General features: G+C 35.6%; 1 protein-coding gene across 1 annotated transcript in view; it reads left to right on the top strand.

Moving 5' to 3' along the window:
• Positions 1–19,723, top strand: part of LOC150102208 (uncharacterized) — a 104,106-nt gene extending 84,383 nt beyond the window's left edge. Inside the window, exons 7-8 of the mRNA XM_090399210.1 lie at positions 6,092–7,359; positions 18,766–19,723. Coding sequence (XP_090255336.1) covers positions 6,092–7,359; positions 18,766–18,926 — 1,429 coding nt within the window. The 3' untranslated portion in view covers positions 18,927–19,723. The remainder of the gene's footprint in view (positions 1–6,091; positions 7,360–18,765) is intronic.
• The last annotated feature ends 372 nt before the right edge of the window (positions 19,724–20,095 follow it).

The following is a 20,095-nucleotide window of genomic DNA, read 5'->3' as shown; positions in this document are numbered from 1 at the left end:
TGAAAATGTACAAATATTTGCAAACAATAATGGAAGATATAAGAAAGAACTAGAAGTGTATGAAAGTAGTTAAATTAAAATCCAGAATTAATTTTTAAATTTTAAATACAGTAGTACCCCCTTATCTGTGGGTTTGCTATCTGTGGTTTCAGTTATCAGCAGTCAATCCCAGTAAGAAGATATTAAATGGAAAATTCTGGAAATAATTTATAATTACATCGACAAAATGGATATTAGATCCAACATTATTTCAAAGCCGAATGTTTGTAGAAACTGTGAAAGTTTCATAAATTGACCTGAGAGCTTACAAGAATACAATCATCAGCACATCCCCGAGTTGCCTTAGCTATTTAACTCATGCCAGCAATGGAATTCATCTTTCACATAAAGACATTTATACCATACCATACCACTGTGTGATTTGAACCCACAGCCTGCTAGTTAGAAAATGGGTGCACTGTCATCTTGATTAACCAGGCTGGAAAATTTAGTGTTATAGACATTCTCCAGATTTCTCAACTGTTTGTCATAAGGTTAAAAATATCCGGTCATAACCCTCATTTGGGCACAAATCTTGTTTGTTTTTGAGTTTTCTCTAGTCCCCCCCCCCCCCCCCAAAGTATGATTAGATAATTTTTTCTTGGAATAATCAGTAGGAAAATTCATTTGTCACATTTTTTTTTTTTTTTTTTTTTTTTTTTTTTTTTTTTTTTAATAGCTGGGAGAATTCTACTTCATCCATTTGGAATTTGACCTTCAACATAATCTTCTGATTTATGCAGTGTAACTGCTGTAAAACTTTTATACTTCTATATTTGAGCATTACTTAATTGAATATTATCTACTCCAGCAACTTTTTCACATGTCAGATTTCTGATCTTTTTCTACTTCCAGTACTTGTGTAGAGGCTTAAGTGCTGTGAGGACATTATGTTGGAGATTTAATGGATTTTTTACAACACTCAAAAAGAATTAAAATAGAATTTAATACTTCCTATATTTCATCCTAGTCACTAGGACATCTACGGGGATTACAAAAACAATTAATGTGACATGCACACAAAAACTTACAATACTAAGCCCAACCACGTGGGTGACACTAAAGTCCTATCTAGGTGGAGCGCCCTCTAAGGGCGGTAGTAGGTGGCCTGGAATGTAAGGTGGGACCTCTGGTGATGAGTGTTTCCCAAATCTTAGGAAGCTTAATGCAACCGTATTTATTGAGATTTGGTTGGTTTCTGAGAGCTGCTGCTGCTTCTAAGAAAAGTCTCTCTTTCTTGAATTTGCTGTGGTGGAGCATGGTGGTTTTCTTCCATGATACGCTGTTGGTGGTGTCCAACACATGGTCAGCCAGGCCTGAATGGCCATAGTCGTGTTTAACGATGTACGACTTGTGTTCCTCCAGGCAGATGGATGCTGATCTGCCTGTCTGTCCAAAGTACGCCAGCTTACAGGAACAGGGTACTTTGTAAACTCCAGGCAGAGAGAGAGGAGGGAGCTGATCTTTCGTAGAACGGATAAGGATAGCAAGTTTGCGGTAGGGCTTATATGCTGCGTGTAGGTTATACTTTTTTAGTATCTTGGCTATTTTTTCCGAAGTACCACGGATGTAGGGTATGGTGATGGCATTTTTAAAATCTTGTTGACAAGAGGGATGGGGAATGGGGGAGGAATTGATTATTTTTTTGATACTGTATTCGCTGTAGCCATTGGAGAGGAAAGTTCTGTGTATGTGGTTAAGCTCAGTAGTGAGGGCGGTTCCACTGGAACAAAGATTGTGGGCTCTCTTGGTAAGAGTTTTAATGATGCCATATTGTTGCGAGGGGTGGTGGTGGGAGAATTTGTGAATGTATCTGCCTGTGTGTGTGCGTTTTCTGTATACAGTGAAGGCAAGTGTATCATTAGGCAGGCGTGTGACTAAGGTGTCTAGGAAGGGTAAACAATTGTTCTTTTCCTTTTCCATAGTAAACTGGATTCTTGGATGTAGGCTATTGAGATGACTGAGGAAGGAGTCTAACATGTCTGGGCCATGAGGCCAAATAGAGAACACATCATCTACATATCTTAGCCAGATAGAAGGTTTGAGTGGGGCTGAGTCTATGGCTCGTTTTTCAAAATCTTCCATATAGAAATTGGCAAGGGGGGGTGAGAAGGGGGGGACCCATGGTGGTTCCCTCTATCTGTTTGTAGATTTTGTTCTTCCAAGAGAAATACCCAGAGTTGATGGCAAAGGAAAAGAGATCTAAGATGTCAGAGGGAAAAACGTTTTCTAAGAGAGATAAAGTGTCAGTTAAGGGAATATTGGTAAACAAAGAGGAGATATCAAAGCTTACTAATATATCTGTATTATTCAAGGTTAAATTTTCTGTGAGGGCTTTAAAGTGGGTCGAGTTTTTTATATAGGAAGCGAAATTTCCGGTGAGGGGGGACAGAGAGTTGGCCACAGCTGTTTAGACAGTCTGTAACAAGGTGCATTGGTGGCATCTACTATAGGTCTGAGTGGGGAATTGGGTTTGTGGATTTTTGGTAAACCGTATATTCGGGGTGGACGGGAGCGGAAAGTTTTAAGTTTTTTCGTGATGTCAGGGGGCCAGGAGGTTACTTTTTTAAGTAAGATTTTTAATTTCTTAACTTGTGTTTTTGTGGGGTCGTGTTCTAGCGGGATGTAGGTGGCGCAATCGTGGAGGATAATGTTCATTTTACGATTGTATTCGCTGGTATTAAGAACGACTGTGGCATTACCCTTATCCGCTCTGGTGATGACGATACTTTTTTCTTTGCGTAGTTTCAGGAGAGCTATGCGTTGGGCATACGATAAGTTACTTTTTGGAGGCGAAGAGTGAGCGAGGATGTTGGCTACCTTCGACGGTAAGCGACCGATCCCCCATTCGACGTTAACCATTACATTGAGCACCGGCACTTCTTTCGGGGTGACGGCAAAATTACGGCCGAGGCAAAGGGCACTGACGGCATCATCGTTGAGCCTTTTGGAAGAGAGGTTTATTACTGTCTGGAGCGGTTGAATTTGTGGTTGTGGTTTGTCTTTAACCAGGTTGCTGTATTTCTTGACGTGTTTGTTTTTTATTTTTTGAAATTCTCTCTGTGCGGAAGTTTCCGAAATGTCAGAGAGAATCGACCAAAGTTCAGGATTAAGAACGGTGGAGAGCTCTGAAAGTAAGGAGCCAATTGCGGCATTCGTCACTGCGAGGGCGGCACGAGTAGAGGCGATTTGCTCGCGTAGTAATGCCAGGCTGGCACGTTTATATATACGGAGTGCTTTTTTGGAATGGAAATTGATCTTCATTTTAACACAGTTCGGTATCACTCTTGTATCCCGACATCTTTTTAAAAAGGCCAGCCTATTTAGTTGTCTAGATAGTCGTAGTTTTGACTTACCGTATTGCTTGGATTTGCATGCTAAATCTTCTCCATGGATGATTAGAATTCTTGTGTAGAGGCTTAAGTGCTGTGAGGACATTATGTTGGAGGTTTAATGGATTTTTTACAACACTCAAAAAGAATTAAAATAGAATTTAATACTTCCTATATTTCGTCCTAGTCACTAGGACATCTACGGGGATTACAAAAACAATTAATGTAACATGCACACAAGAACTTACAATACTAAGCCCAACCATGTGGGTGACACTAAAGTCCTATCTAAGTGGAGCGCCCTCTAAGGACAGTAGTAGGTGGCCTGGAATGTAAGGTGAGACCTCTGGTGATGAGTGTTTCCCAAATCTTAGGAAGCTTAATGCAACCATATTTATTGAGATTTGGTTGGTTTCTGAGAGCTGCTGCTGCCTCTAAGAAAAGTCTCTCTTTCTTGAATTTGCTGTGGTGGAGCATGGTGGTTTTCTTCCATGATACTCTGTGGGTGATGTCCAACACATTTAGTGTCACCCACGTGGTTGGGCTTAGTATTGTAAGTTTTTTGTGTGCATGTTACATTAATTGTTTTTGTAATCCCCGTAGATGTCCTAGTGACTAGGACGAAATATAGGAAGTATTAAATTCTATTTTAATTCTTTTTGAGTGTTGTAAAAAATCCATTAAACCTCCAACATAACTTCCAGTACTGAAATTTACTCATGAGCAATTCCTCTTGGTTATTTCTGCTTTATCACTGGTTATTGTAAAATAATTACTCCATCATATAACTAGAAAATCCTTATTGCATGGGCATCTCCATGCAGTCTGAAGACTCATTGTGTGGGAGGTTCATACTAAATGTTATTGACCCAGAGCCTTTCATACCTCTCCTTAAACTTTTTTACCAACTAAGAACTCATAACCACCTCTAGCATCTCATTCCACTATTTACCATTCTCCAAGAAAAAAAATCTAGTCTCTATATCATTGCTAATCACACTGTTACACTGAGAGTGAAATTGGATATGAGAGACCCTTGTTCTCTCTCATTCAGTCATGTATTGAAAGATATTTGGTAGCCATTCTATAAAACCCTTTTAGTAACTGATATCTTTCTTGACTAAAATTAATTAAAAGATGGATTCATTAGGTTGAAAATAAATTATTTAATGACAGCATTATATAAGTACATATAAAATTATATAATTATAATTCATGTTATAATGCATGATGCCAAATACAGAGGAGAGTTGATCTATAACTATTAGAATTCAAAGAAAAAGGACAATGAAACTATTATTGAAATATATATATATATATCAATAATAATTAGGATATGAGTAGGGGAGTGAGAAAGAGGTTCTTTGTATGGAGGGTGATTGTGAGTGGAATGCATTGCCTGAGAATGTGGAAACTGTGAATTGATTTAAGATACAGTTCGATCTTTTTACAAGAGAGTGTGTGGACCTCCCATTATAAGCCTTTGGATTTTGGAAGTCTGCTGTTAATAATAATAATAATAATAATATAATAGCGTATGATTTCCCACCGTTTCCTTTGTTCTGTCTCTTGCAATTTTGTTTTGTTTTCCAGGATTTAACCTGTTCTCCTTTATTTCCAACCATTTTCCTCTTGTATTTCGTGTGATTTTCTTTTGTTATATTTCCTGCCATTTTCATTGTCTCCTGATTGTAATGTTTGCTTTAGTTTAAGTTTTTAAAGCTTTTATTTTGTAATAGTAAGTTAAAATTTCATTGGTTTTATGGGACTTAAGCTGTGACTTTTCTTATGTTGTTATAGCACATTCACTATAGTGTGTGTCTACTGTAATACATAGCCTGTAGTTTTTCCCTGAAATACTCCTGGACTGTTTCTTATGCACTGCAGGTATTCTTGCTTTACAGTTTCTTATGCCATGGTACTTCTCCAGGTTACCTCTTGAATTTGTAGTAATCACTGTCTTTGTATTTCTGTATACCACCCTTCTTAATTAAAAATTTCACTTCCCTGGTCAAGGCAGCTTAATCACTTTTTGCAGTCTCTCTACAAGTTCAGACATATACAAGTTCTTTTATCCATTAAATTCACTCCAGACATCTAAAATTTACCATACACCATTCCTCCTGGGCAATCTATATATTGACTCATTTGCAATCATATCTCTTTTCAATTCACCTTCTATCATACCATGGCAAGAGACAAGTTTTACTCTCTTATTCTTCTTTATCATCAGTTTATGTTCGCCTTTATGATCTTTGATTATTTTCATGGTCCTTTTTCCTCCATTTCTAAGTATCCAGAATATTCTTCTTCCAACTTCATAAATTTGAGCATTTGTTTTGAGAAGGGGAAAAGCTAACTCATTGTTGAAAATGAAAAATAGTAAAAAAACAAACCATATACTGAGTAAATTGTTGCTATGGACAAACTGATACATTCAACAGGAGATTGACTACTACCCCACTGGGGTAGTAGTTAATCTCCTGTTCAAAGATGAAAGATACTTTTTTTTTGTTTAATTTTTGTATATGTAATCAGAAGTAGTTAATTGTGTGTTATGGTGAGATGAGTAGAGATATTAAATTACTGAATAGTAATTTATTATCAGAACCTTGGATCTTATAACAGTTCACTTTTCTTATATTCATTTTTAATAGTGGATGTAATAAATTTTAATTTTGCAGTGCTCATAGTAAATTTAATTTTGTACTTATTTCTAGGCATATGGATGATGAGAATGGGAAGGAGTATGAAGAAACTGAAAGCAATGAAAATGAATTGGAAAAAGCAAAACCAGATATTTCAGCTGAAGAATTATGGGGAGATGACAATTACAGTGACAGTTTTATCATTAAAGCTTCCCAGTTATCCCAGGAAAACAGAGAAAATGTCATACTTTGTGCAGGTGAGGATGATATTACCCAGCATTATACTAATTGTGATGTTAAAAGTGACGTAATGACTATACCAGACACTCTAACCAGTGAAATTAATATCAGAATAAGAAGAGAACATGATGAACCAGGAATAGAAGTTCAAAACACTACTCAAATTCCATTAATATCCCCTGGCAACCCAGGTGCCTTACCACAATCTGTTAAGTTTTGTCAATCATCATTGGTACAAGCACAAAACAGTGAAGATGAGTGGGAGGACAGTAGTGTAATTGATGAAATCATGTGTTCAGTTCCTGATGATGTACTTTTAAGAGTCTCAGAAACCACAAGTGACAGTTTGACATCTCTTTCTGCAAAACACGTAGAGAATATCAGTAAAATAACACATGCTGATAAACAGGGAAAGTCTAATACAAAATCTCCAAAATCCCGATTCCGAGTGAAATCTCCAAAATGCAGAACTTCTCCAAGACTTTTAAAGCAAAACACTCTTTTGAAAAATAAAAATACTTTAAATCAAGGACTTAGAATGCAAGAATCTGCTGTACAACCTACTGAAAATACTACCTCATATGTTGCTCAATCACCATTGAATTATGAAGACCAGTGGGAAGACAGTTCTTTAGATGACATCTTAATTTCAATACCTGATGAAGTAATTTTAAAACTTTCAAAAAATGATGGTAGTAATAATAACAGCAGCAATAGTAATATTAATTCAATTTCTTCATCTAAACCTGTACTGAATATTGTTAAATCAGAATATCTTGAAAAGCCAGCAAGGTGTAATACTAAATCCCCTAAAACACGATTCAAAATACAGTATTCACAATGTAGAACTTCTCCCAGACTTGCAAAACAAATTTCCTATGTGCAGAATAGAAAAGTTATGAAACAGGAAAATATAACACATTTTGGTATATCTTCTAACAGTAATAATATAGTTTCAGGCAGTCAGCAAACTTCACGTGTTTCATCACTAGCACCTTCTATGTTGAAGTTCAAATCATCATTAATACCACCACAGTCTAATGAATGTGGTGAACCATCTGTAGATGTTGAGGTTTTAGAACAGATTGATCAAGTTGAAGGTAAGTTTAAAAAAAAAAAAAAAGAAGTATTCTGATAATAAATCACTGAAATCTGATTTTCAGATTACATTAATAGAACAGTGAAGCTAATTTACTTTAGTATTGTCACTTTAGTAATTTTTTTTTAGGGGAGAATTTATTTCAATAAGGTGTCTTCGCCATTAAATAAAAAATTAACAAATGGCATACATAACTGTCCTTAACATGTAACCCTGGAAATCTTTCAGATAGATCAGTGATTCCCAGCCCTTTCATCATTACAGCATTTCATCATCACATAATTACATTAGTAATATTAATTGAATTTTTTCATCTAAACCTGTACTGAATATTGCTAAATCAGAATATCTTGGAAAGCCAGCAAGGTGTAATTCTAAATCCCCTAAAATGTACTTAATTCTAAATACTATATTCACAATGTAGAACTTTCACCCAAACTTGCAAAACAAATTTCCTATGCAGAATAGAAAAGTATCATTGGCAAGTACTGGATTAATATAGGTTGGGTGTCATAATACTAACATATTTTTTAAGGTGCTCTTCTAATTGTTTTCGAATTTACAGGTTCACAATATATATATCACATAACTACTAGTAAAGAGATCAGATCAGACATGTATGTGTGCCCTGGTTTCTTAAGAAAAGGCACAATGACAATGATTTAGTGATCTCGGATAAATTTTGACATTTTGAATTGAGTTATTTAGAGTTGGGAGCTGTGAGCAGCTGTCATGTAGCTGTTCTAGTTAATATTGCATTATCATCAAGAAATCAACTTTTATTAGATCCCTTCTCCTGTTTTTTTGTGTTATGATTATAACTCATTTCTACTAGCCATCTTTTTTTCCATATATCCTCAAGAGCTGTACATTATGACAATCTAACACAATATTTCATGACTATTTCTGATCAGCACTTTTCTTCCAAAGTAGTCTGTTCCAGTTGACCCTCTCACCATAGCAAACGCCATTATAACTCACCCGCTGTAATAACTATTGAAAAGGCCAAGCCAAAACACCATAACTATGATGTTGCACTAAAGGAAATTTACTGTAACTGCTTCTATGGTTTCTACAAGTTTGTTATAGTGAAAAGTGACTGTAAACATTTGTCAAGTCTCAGATTTGATCACTTCTTATACATTATGCTCACAAAAGTATTTGTACATCTTACTTGTCATGCAAATCTCAGATCCTACAACATGCAAATATTCAGAGAGTGCCTATAAGTCTGGTAATAAAAGGTGGGATGTGCTGCATGTTTTGCATTGAGTCAATTATGCCACATTCAGCTGAACTAACAGACTTTCAACGTGGGGGATGGTAGTTGGGTGTCACTTTGGTCTTTCTCTTCATGGCATTGTTACTCATCAGTATACCAAAATCTGCTGTTGCTTATGTCATTTGTAGATGGAAAGTTGATGGTGCTACCACAGCAGGAAACTGCCCTGGGAGGCCGCCAACACTCATTAACCAAGATTGACAAGCTTTGTTTCGGGATGTTTGAGCATCCAGCACGTCATCAGCAGTGGACCTTACAGTCAACCTGGAAAATGCTGCAAGCACATCTATCAGCACTTGAATTGTCCACACAGAGTTGCATGCCATAGGTAGCCATGGCAGAGCTGCTGCAAATAAGCCACATATCACCCCTCAACACAAATGATATTTGGAATGATGTGTTTCACACCTTTCTTGGACAGTAGATGATTGAAAAAAGGCTCTATGAAGTGACAAATGAAGCTTCCAAATGTCTCTGATGGTTGTTTGAATCAGGAGATTACTCAGGAAACTGACTCGACAGGACTTCTTCATTCCAACTGTCAAGTTTTGTGGAGGCTCAGTAATGGTATGAGTGTAGTGTGTTGTGGTATGAGTTGAAACTGGTTTCATTTCCACAAAATAATTCTGTGTTGGACTGGCCAGCACAGAGTCAAGAACTCAACCCCATCGAATTTGGGACGAATTAGAATACCAAATTCACTCCAGACCACAGTGGCTGTCATCACATCAACAATTCGGGTAGCTTTGTGTGAGGAATAGAAGAATATTCCTGTTGTGGTGTATCAGAAATTGGTTGAAAGCATGCCTCAAAAGGTAGTTGCTGTTGTTCAGGTCAAATATGGTCCCACTCAGCACTAGAAATGTAGTTAAAATATAATTTTTTGATCACAACTTGGTTTTCAGATATTTTTGTCAACATAGTATATTTGATCTTTTAAAGTCCTCTCAACTGCATCAACTCATACGTATCTCACTCCTCTTCTGGAACTTTTTCCTGCCATGTTTGTTTCAAATATTTTTTTTTGCTAGTTTTTCATTTCCCATTTTGTTTGAATGTGTTATCTTAGACTAGCATATCCTTTTACAGGAAGCCAGAATTTGGTATTTTTTTGTGACTTTCAACTCACAAAAGGGTGTAAACCTATACTACATTACTACCATTGGGTGATGGTCCAAAGATTTTTTCTATTTTTATTAATTTTTATAATTTTTTATCTGGTTTGGAAACCCAGCTGTAGTGACCAAACATGAAACTTTTTAAAGCTTCCAATAAGTGGAGTGATATCGATGAAATAGCGATGAAATCTGCCATTTAAAGGCAATTACATATATATCCATGCCCAGGGTGAGATTTAAACCTGCAACCTTGTGATTGGAGAGCAGATGTGAAGAGTTTAAAAAAGGGTTTACTCCCTTTTCCTGATCATCCTGTAAAATCTGGTAGTAGTACAAATGTATATATGAGGTAGGTTCCAAACATTTCTAACCTGACATACAAAATTCACACCAATTTTAAAATGCTGTGCGTGACAAATAGCACCCTCTATGGGGAGGTTAGTGTACCAGTTTCAACTCTCTACCTGCGTCATTCATTTGGGGCACTCGTTTGACTAACACATGGCTGTAATATTAAAAATTGAGTACCATGCTGTGATAAAGTTTTTTTTACCAAAGAAGGGCTTTCTCCAACTGCTATCACACAGCAATTGGATAATGATTATGAGGAAGCTTCTCTTTCATATACCACTGTGAAAGAATGGGCTAAACAGTTTTGCCTAGGAAGAGAGGGCATCGAAGATGATCCTCGTGATGGTTGGCCTGTGGAAGTGATGACTGAGGAAAATGTTTCTCTTGTTGAGGAGGAACTGCTCAGTGACAGACGGCTGAAGCGCAGAAAAATCACAGCAAGGTTGGGCTTTCTATAACATCCATCTTTTGCATCATTCACGGGAAGCTTCACCTTAACAAAGGTCAGTGCAAGGTGGGTGTCCCAACTTCTCTCTTCAATTCAGAAGGAGCATTATATGACCTGTTCCCGCAAGTTTTTAGAGCTTTGCCAAGGGAATCAGAGAGAAGTGCTGGAATCCATTGTCATGGAAGTGAAACGATGGTCCTTTATTGTGATCCTTTTTCCAAAACAGAATCCATGAAGTGGAGCAAACCAGGCAAAGCACAACCAAGAAAAGCCAAGGTCAATCAGTCCACCAAGGAGATCATGACAACAGTCTTTTGGGATTGCTGAGGAATTCTCTTGATTGATTTCAAGGAAAGGAATACCACCATGAATGCAGAATATTATGCTTCACTCCTGCACAAACTACACAATGCCATAAAGAAGAAGAGATGAGGAATGCTGAGTCATGGTGTTCACCTGCTTTATGACAATGCTCCAGTCCATATGGCTTTTGTTGCAAAGTCTGTGCAGTGAAGGACTGTGGCTTCCAGGAGACTGAACACCCATCCTACAGCCCAGATCTAGTACCCAGTGACTACTACCTCTTTTCAAAACTGAAGAAAAACCTTCGAGGAAGAAAATTGCAGATGACAATGAGGTGAAAGGTGCAGTTTTAGGCCATTTTTCAGACAAAAGTACAGACTATATTTCAAGGGCATAGAAATGTTAATTCAAAGATGTGAAAAGTGTGTTGAAGTATCATCATCATCATCAAATTCCTGCCATGTACCCTCAAGGGGTGTACAGGATATGACAGTACTACATGAAAAAATTACATCATTACTAACTTCCTATCAACAATTTTCCTCCAAATCAGTCTGTTACTTGTCAAGACTCCAACATTATCAGATCTTATATTTCTATCGTTTAAGGCACTTTGTACCGTATCAATCCACCTATATCTTGGTCTTCCTCTGGGTCGTTTTCCTGCCAACCTGGCAGAGAACACTTGTTTTGCTAATCTTTCCTCTCCCATTCTATTTAAGTGACCATACCATCTGAGATTAGCTCTGCTAACACATTCCTGGATGCTGACAATGTCAAGTTCTTTCGTAATATCCTCATTTTTAATATGATATTGCCATTGATGCCATCTGTTCACGCCTATAATCTTTCTCAGGACTCTCATATCTGCGGTCTCTAGTCTTTGGTCAAGTGTTTTACTTCTGACCCAGCTCTCACATCCAAAAGTTAAAATTGGTTTCAACACAGTCTTGTATACAGCTAATTTAGTGTTCCGACTAATTTCTTTCTTATTCCATATGAATTTATTCAATTGACTTCCCACGATACCAGCTTTGCTGATTCTGTTGTCTATTTCTATATTTAGTTTACCATCTTCAGTAAAAATTGTGCCTAAGTAGCTGAAATGTTTTACTTGTTCCACAGGTTCTCCATTCACAACACAGTTGACATTTTCAATCATTCTGCCTATTTTCATTGTCTTTGTCTTTTTATTGCTGACCTTCATACCATATCTATTACAACAGCTATTCAATTTAGTCAGAGAATCTTGCAGACTTGTAGCAGATTTATTTAGAAGTATAACATCATCTGCATAAAGCAAAGAGCTGACATTAACATCTCCAATTTTGATATCAGGTTTAATACCACATTCCTTCATAATGTGATCCATATAGATAATGAATAACAGAGGGGATAATGTACATCCTTGTCTCACACCAGATTTAACATTAAACCATCTTCCTATACTTCCTTCAATTCTAACTGCTGACTCACAACTCAAATAAAGACTAAGTATTGCTTGATATAATGCCCCATTGACACCATATAACTGCAGCGTATTGAATAGCTTCTCTCTTGGCACCTTGTCATATGCCTTTTCCAAATCGACAAAACTTAAATACAGATCTTTGTTATATTCCCATGCTTTCTCGACTATTTGTCGTAAAGTGAAGATCTGATCCTGACAGCCTCTATTTGGCCTGAATCCAGCTTGTTCTTCACCAAGCTTTTCTTCCACAATTCTTCTCAACCGTTTCTCAAGTATACTTGCATAGATCTTGCCAGGAACACTCAGTAGGGAAATACCTCTGTAATTCTCACATTCAGTTTTATTTCCCTTTTTATATATGGGTACTATGAGAGCTCTACTCCAATCATCGGGAATTCGTCCCTCTGTCCAGGCTTTCTGAACTATGCAGTGCAGCCACTGTAAGACTCTTATACCACCATACTTCAGCATTTCTGGTCGAATATCATCTACTCCTGCTGCCTTTCCACATTTCAAGCCTTTGATGGCTTTTTCTACTTCAAGTATGGATATGTATTCCTGACTGCATGCCTGGTCAGTGTTTTTTATCACTGTGCTGTCATCACTGCTTGTTTCATTTAGCAGTTTTTCAAAGTAATTACTCCATACTTCAAGGATATCTTTTTCTACCGTTTTCATTTCACCTTTATCATCTCTAATTCCTTTTACAGCACTCTTTCCTCCATTCCTAAGCTTCTTCAACAACCTCCAGAATATTTTGCCACCTTCTTGATATTTATTTTCTATATTCTTGCCAAAGTCCTCCCATGACTTTTGTTTAGCTAGTTTTACACACTGTTTAGCTTTCTTACATTTGTCTCTGTATTCTGTAAGAGTAAAAGCTGACTTATTTGCCAGGAACTTTTGATATGCTTTCTTCTTTTCCTTCACTGCCTCTTTAACTTCCTGTGTCCACCAGGGAGTTCTGATTTTTTTTATTTGAAGTAAAGAGAGATTATTTTGAAAAGTGACACAGTTGTTTTCTTTCTATCACTTCTAAAAGTTAGTCAGGCCGGAAATTTATGGAATCACCCTCATACAATGTACTACCCAAAAGTTCAGAGAATTTGAACAGCATACACAAACTAGTTGTAGTATAGTCTTCTGCCACTATAAGGGATGATCAGTACTCTTGTGAATCAGTATGCAGCAGCTACCAAGCTGAGAGGCTGCATTCTTAGGTTATATGTTTGGTAATGTGCTTTAGTCATTTGCCGATTTTCTTCTCCACCTGAAATGGCTTATTTTAAGAAGCAAAGAATCTGCATCCAGTTTTGCTTCAACCTCAAAAAAGCTGCTGCAGAAACCCACTGAATGCTTAAGTGTTTGGTGCTAATGCATTGAGCCAAAGTAAAACTTTTTGTGGTAAAAACACTTGGATGGAAAACCATTGCCAACACCAGAAAACATCTCAGAAGTACTCAAGACCATTCTTGCATATCGTAGGCAAACTGTCCATGATCTTTGTGAGATTGTAAGACTATTAAAGACGACAGTTCAACTCATTTTTTGAACATGTGATGCATTGCTGGAAAATGCTGCCTACACATCACTCATTGTTTCACAGTTCTTTGCTTCCAAAAATACAAGTCATTCCCCATCTCCCTATTTTCCTGATCTCAACCCTGTGACTTTTTCCTGTTCCCCAAGATGAAATTTCAGCTAAAAGATCGTTTTGATACAGTTGAGAAGCTCCAGGCTGAATTGCAGGAGATGCTGAACAGCCACATGTGAGGACTTCCAGCGATGCTTGGAATCATGGAAAAGCCACTGGGATTGCTGTATACATGCCCAAGGGACTACTCTGAAGGAGATGATGATGGAAACTAGGAGTTAGGATAAGTAATTTTTCTTTTATGGTCAAAGTCCTCGAACTAGCACCTCATATTAACAATTCTCACTAGTTGGTTAGAAATACATTATGTATTTTTTTAATAGTCCTGTGACTTTTTCTTTTTAGTTCTTATCATATGGATGTGAATCCTTAATGGTGCACTGACCTTAAAATCCATATGATAAGAACTAAATTGGAAAAGACTCAGACTATTTAAAGATATAAGTTAATTTCTTGTACTTCTTACTAGAAACCAGGTCATATACACCATATTACTACAATTAGTTAGTTCTTATCCAATAAGTAACTCATTCTTAAGTTGTACAATCAACTTTCACTGTAACAAACCTGTAGAGACCACAGGAACCATTTACTATAGTGAATTTCTTATAGCCTAGCATTGTATCTATGGATCTATTGGTTGGAACTTTTCAGTAGTTTATTATTATTAAGTGAAACCTCCAGGGAGTCAGGGACTCATTGAGGGAGGCCACATATTACATGCACCAACTATCGTACTCGTGCACACAAAAACATCCAGTGACAATCCATTCCAATCACGCACCACTCCATGAGAGAAAAATCTAGTGTTCAAGTGTTGGCCATCCCTCTTATAGTAAGATTGTTATGTTGGTGTTTGCAGTAGTGTGAGTATGCAATAACTTATTACAGTAGTAAATTAGCAACTTTATCCAAATCCAGATTTGGATAAAGTTGCTAATTTTATCCAAATTAGCAAATTATAAAATTGGATGAAATTTGGATAAAAAATTTATCCAGAGCTTGGTATACTAGCTCTGAATCAGCACTGTGCATAAAACTGGCAATGTCATTTTGACATTTGCTTTGGGGTGGGAGGGAGAAAGAAATTGCTTCAGTTTCTTTCTAAGAGTCTCCCTCTTAGAAAGAAACTGAAGCAATTATTTTGATATTTGCAATGCACTAAATATATATATATATTTTTTTATCTAATTAGTTTCGTTCACTGGTTGTATAAATATATCATTGGTTTCTTTCCCAGACAGATTACAATAACATGTAATTCATTACAAATAACATTCTTCCAACTGTTGAATTAAAATATAGTTGTTCTTAATCACAATATCTCTTTGTCTTTATTCTTTTTTCTACACAATATCATTCAAAATCATTCCTATGTGTGTTAGATGCCCAAGTATAAATGTATCATGGGTGCTTCTTGAATCAAGTATTGGTAATAACTAATCTGTTAGCCAATTTCAACAATCCCAACTTAGGAGAAGCTAGAGGGTATAAGTCAGGTGAAGAAGAAATCTGGTCCTATATGGAGACTGGGGTGCTCACAAAAATAAGGGTAAGTGAAGTGAGATCACTTTCTTGTGGAGAAATAGGACATGACTGTTTTGAAGACTAGAAGAAATCAGTGGTTTAAGGCATTGGCTATATGGAGCATCCTTGACATCTTGAATGATTTTGCACACCAATGGTTTGTCACTGACAAAGAGGAATAAAACGTACTATCATTATCAAAGCTATGGATAAGATTTGAGTCAAGGTCATTTATGTACAGAGCTTGGATTTATGGAGAAATTTAAGGAGAGGAAACCATCCACCATAAGACTTATTGAACAACCAGAGAGGAAGCAGATAGTCCAAGTGCAAAGAGTGGAAGAATCATAAAATGGTGGTGTTCTAAGGAGGCTTCTGGGCCAGATCCAATCAAATGAGCTAGAAACATCGAATGACTTCATTGGTTTCTTCAAATTGTTGATTAAGAGTGGTGAAATTCTTATTTCAGTACTGGTTACCTGTGATTCAGCAAAATCATGGAAGTCATACCACATGACGCATTTGTACTAAATGTTATGACTTTTATAAATTCATTGAAGAAGGCTTGAGAATGTGACAGAAATTTTGATGAGGTCACTGATTACTTGGTGGTGTGGAGATGGTAAAATAGTTGGCTGCTGATGGCCCATGTTTTGTTTTTTTTTTTGCATTCCAGCTGAAAACTTCATTTAGGGATTTGTTCAGTCTATTAATCTGATTTTGAATGGTAAGATGGTAGGATAGTTTATGATAAGAACATGCTAGCTTACTCTGAGCCTTAGAATAAGCTTCTTGTAGTATTCCTACTTGAATTACTATTGCTTTCCCTTAATTGGCTTTTTATCATGATTTAAACCAGAGTAGGTCAGATTTAAAGGTGTAGGTATAGTTTTATATAGAAATTTTTATGCATACCTAATTAACTGTGCTACTCTACTAAAACTCAAAGTAAATTATATTTGACAGGAAATTATACTCGTTTAATTCTTTACCCAAGCGTGAGCAAACAGAGTTTGCACGTGAAGTATCTTTATATCTGTGCCACTTGTATATAGAGGCTTTTGACTTCACATCATTTGCCTCAGTATTCCATAATGAAAAAACATTGAGGTCTCATCAGTGGGAGCCAGATGCAAGAGATACCTAGGTTGAATCAATGCAGAAATCATATATTTTCCATATAGAAGTAGTAAAAAGGTGTATCACCGTATTAAAATTCTCTGGGTCAGAGTTACAAAGTGAATTTTTATTTAACAGGAAATTATGTTCTTGTTTAATCCTTTACTCAAGTGTTGATAAAGTATGCATGTGTGAAGTATCTTCATGTGCAATCTTCAAACAAGAATATAATTTTTGTCAAACATACAGGTACTTCCTGCTTTTTGAGTTCCAAGCTTTAAGAATTCTTTTTTGCAAGTATCATGTATTAATAAAAAATTGAAAGTATGAACATTAATTGCAATATATAAAGACCCACCATTCATAAATATGGCATTTCAAACCACATGGGTAGCTATACAATACATTACTATGCTGCATACATTCAGGCAGACTAGAGCATCACTGACATAACATAATGCAGTTACCATGCTTACATTACAAGGAGTGCTGTGTTGCTCTTCATATTTGCTGTCTTGTCTTTCACATTTATCTCTTCTATATTATTATAATTTGCTTTATTTTTAAGACTATGTTTGCATTTCTTTAGATAAATAAATGAATCATTGTTTAAGTATAAACTATTGTTTTGTTGAACTTTGTTTAACATTCTTCTTCTTCTTCTTCCTTTGGCTCTACAGCCGAAATCGAGCCTTGATCTCCTGGATTGTTGCCTCCAACCCTGTCTGTCTAAAACCTTCTCCAGTTTGAACATTGCAATATAATGCTAGTTTCTTGACTAATGTTATCTATCCATCTTGTTCTTGATTTTCCTTTTGATCTTTTGCTAAGAAATTTACTATTTATAGTCTTAAGAATACTGTCATTTGACCATAATGTTATTTAACATTATTATGGTCAAATTTCATTGTGAGGAATGTAACACCTGTTTTTTAGCATATGAGTCTGTGGGAAATAAATTCCTGCTTAATGAGCTCAGACTAGGAAGAAATTAATTCAGAAAGTCTGAAACTACCTGTTTTTTTGTAACCAAGTGAAAAAACTTTCCATGTGCATTGAAAATATTATATAAATAAAGAAAATACTTTTATGTAGGTCTTTTCATTTGAAAAGACCATAATTAGCAAATCCAGGGTTTCAGTTAATGGCACATTGGTAAATAGTGCAGTAATATTGAAACTAATCATTATGTCTGAATTTCTTTTAAGATATGGTTTAATATACTTTTTAGGTAGCAAAATTTTTAACAAAGAGGAAGAATTACTTGTGGGTGGGGCTAGTAATTTAGTTAAATGTTTAGCAAGTTTGTGTGTAGGACTATTTATACTATCCACAATTACTACCCCCCCCCCACCACCACCACCACCTCACAAGTAATTTTTATTCCATTATTGTTATGGCAAGTTGGAGCTGGCAAACCATGCCTTGGATACCCTTTCACATAGGATTTGTTTTCTTTCATCTGGAAAGAAAACAAAAGTGCTACACAGAAGTTAAGTCAGAGAGAACTATACATCCTACAAACCTCAACAATTATGGCTGTATCAATTTACCAAAAATCTGGGAGACAGTAATTTTAAGATCAAATTAATATTTGTTTTTTTCTCTCTCTTTATCCAGCAGTAGATAAAGCACCTATTAGGACTTTAGTAGGTACTGTGACAAACTTTGCTTTTGCTCTGAAGATGCTGGATATAATTCCAGTGAAATATTAGCAAATAAGTTAAATAAATTATTTTCTTACATTCTGTGTTGTGAAATAAACTGTCAAGTTAAGGCTTAATTCCACTAATTCATATTACAGTAGGTCCTTGAATTTGAGGCTCTTACTGGGATTATTATTTTATTTAATTTTTTTTTTCAATTAAAATTCTGAATATTTCCACTGCATATTTTGCTGTAGTCTAATTTTATTCAGTGAAATATTGTCAAACTTAAGCTTAATACATTATTTCACTTCTAATAGCCAAAATATTCCTCAAATTCCAAAATCCCATTTTTACATCAATATATGAAATCTCAATTAAAATGCTGTTTGGTATATCTGAAAAATATTTGCAAGTCCCAGCTTTCTGTCATATTAACAGTTAAATGCAAAGTATGTTTTTTAAGATTTTACATATTTTATTTACAGCATCACAAGGTCAGCAGTGTACTCCTGAAGAAATTGCTAAGAAGCGCGAAGAGGCAATTGCAAGAAGACGGTTAAAACAAAAAGAGAGATACAAAACTCGCAAACAGCATGAAACACAAAAACAGATTGGGCGATTGAAATCTATACAAAGACCAAAATAATGGAACCATTGTTATATTTTGAGAAAGAACAAACTTGTACATAAGCAACTGAAAAATGGCTCTAATGCATATAGAAACCACTAAAAAATTAAAAAAAAAAAAAAATTAACTGATGATGCTACAAAGATCAGGAGAAAATTAATAAACATAATATCTGTTTAAAAGTCCAACCAATTGTATAAATGGCATTTAATAGCTGTACATATTTACTATACAAGTAAATGATAACTGGCAGTTTTATTCACATGTTCATGTCAACAACCCAAACTTTTCAGTGCTGTTTTTGGATAACCATTAATAGTTTCTTATGCCAAGTAGGCAATAATATGTTCATTCAGCATTTCAAAGAATTATTTATAATAATAAATAACACACATACATAGTAAGAGAGATGCCACAGTCATATAAAGCACTCAAAAGTGCATATTTTCCTGAAGCAGTGAAATGATATTCATGTTGATCACTGATTTCCTTCAGAAAAGTTATCTTCAGAGCAGTTTTATTTTGATATTGTTAATGGCTTTAAATTGTTAAATATGGTTTTTATATCTCTTGTTACTTATATCTGCCCATAACTGAAACTTAATATTACAGCTTAGAAAAACATTCCTGTAGATTTATTTTCTTTGAAAGTGCCTTTTTATGCTTGTATACATAATGAAGAATTTGATTATTATGCATGCATGACAATTCAATACAGCTTGAGATCTCATGTACATAAAAATTAGAATAATGAATCAAATCGAATTTGAATATATAATACTGTACATAGATATCACTTTTAAATCAATAAAACTGTATGTAAAGGAAGTCTTTAGTGTTTTTAATTTATCCTAAGCAGGGCCGTCGACAGACTAGATCGCACCCTGAGGCAAACGGTTAAATATCGCCCTTTGATGGATTGATTATAAGATAAAAATTATAAAAAAATCTTCGATTGCTATTTTGTTTTTATTACAAGAGAAATATTAATGCAAAACTATTACATAATAATATTAATTGAATGTTTGCTCTAAGGGGTTATCACACAAAAAACTGTTTATAAACTCTTCTAAATTTAAATTATAAGCTATGTCCGCCTCTATCGATATAGTTGCTAGACCAACCAATCTTTCTTGGGTCATTGCTGTTCGCAAATAATTTTTAATCAGTTTAAGCTTGGAAAAACT

The sequence above is a fragment of the Typopeltis vanoorti genome, chromosome 10 (genome assembly GCF_054136105.1).
Source record: "Typopeltis vanoorti isolate ZY-2024b chromosome 10, IOZ_Tvanoo_1.0, whole genome shotgun sequence".
NCBI classification, from domain to species: domain Eukaryota; kingdom Metazoa; phylum Arthropoda; class Arachnida; order Uropygi; family Thelyphonidae; genus Typopeltis; species Typopeltis vanoorti.
Note: the sequence above shows the minus strand (reverse complement) of the source record. Positions and strands in the feature narration are given on the sequence as shown.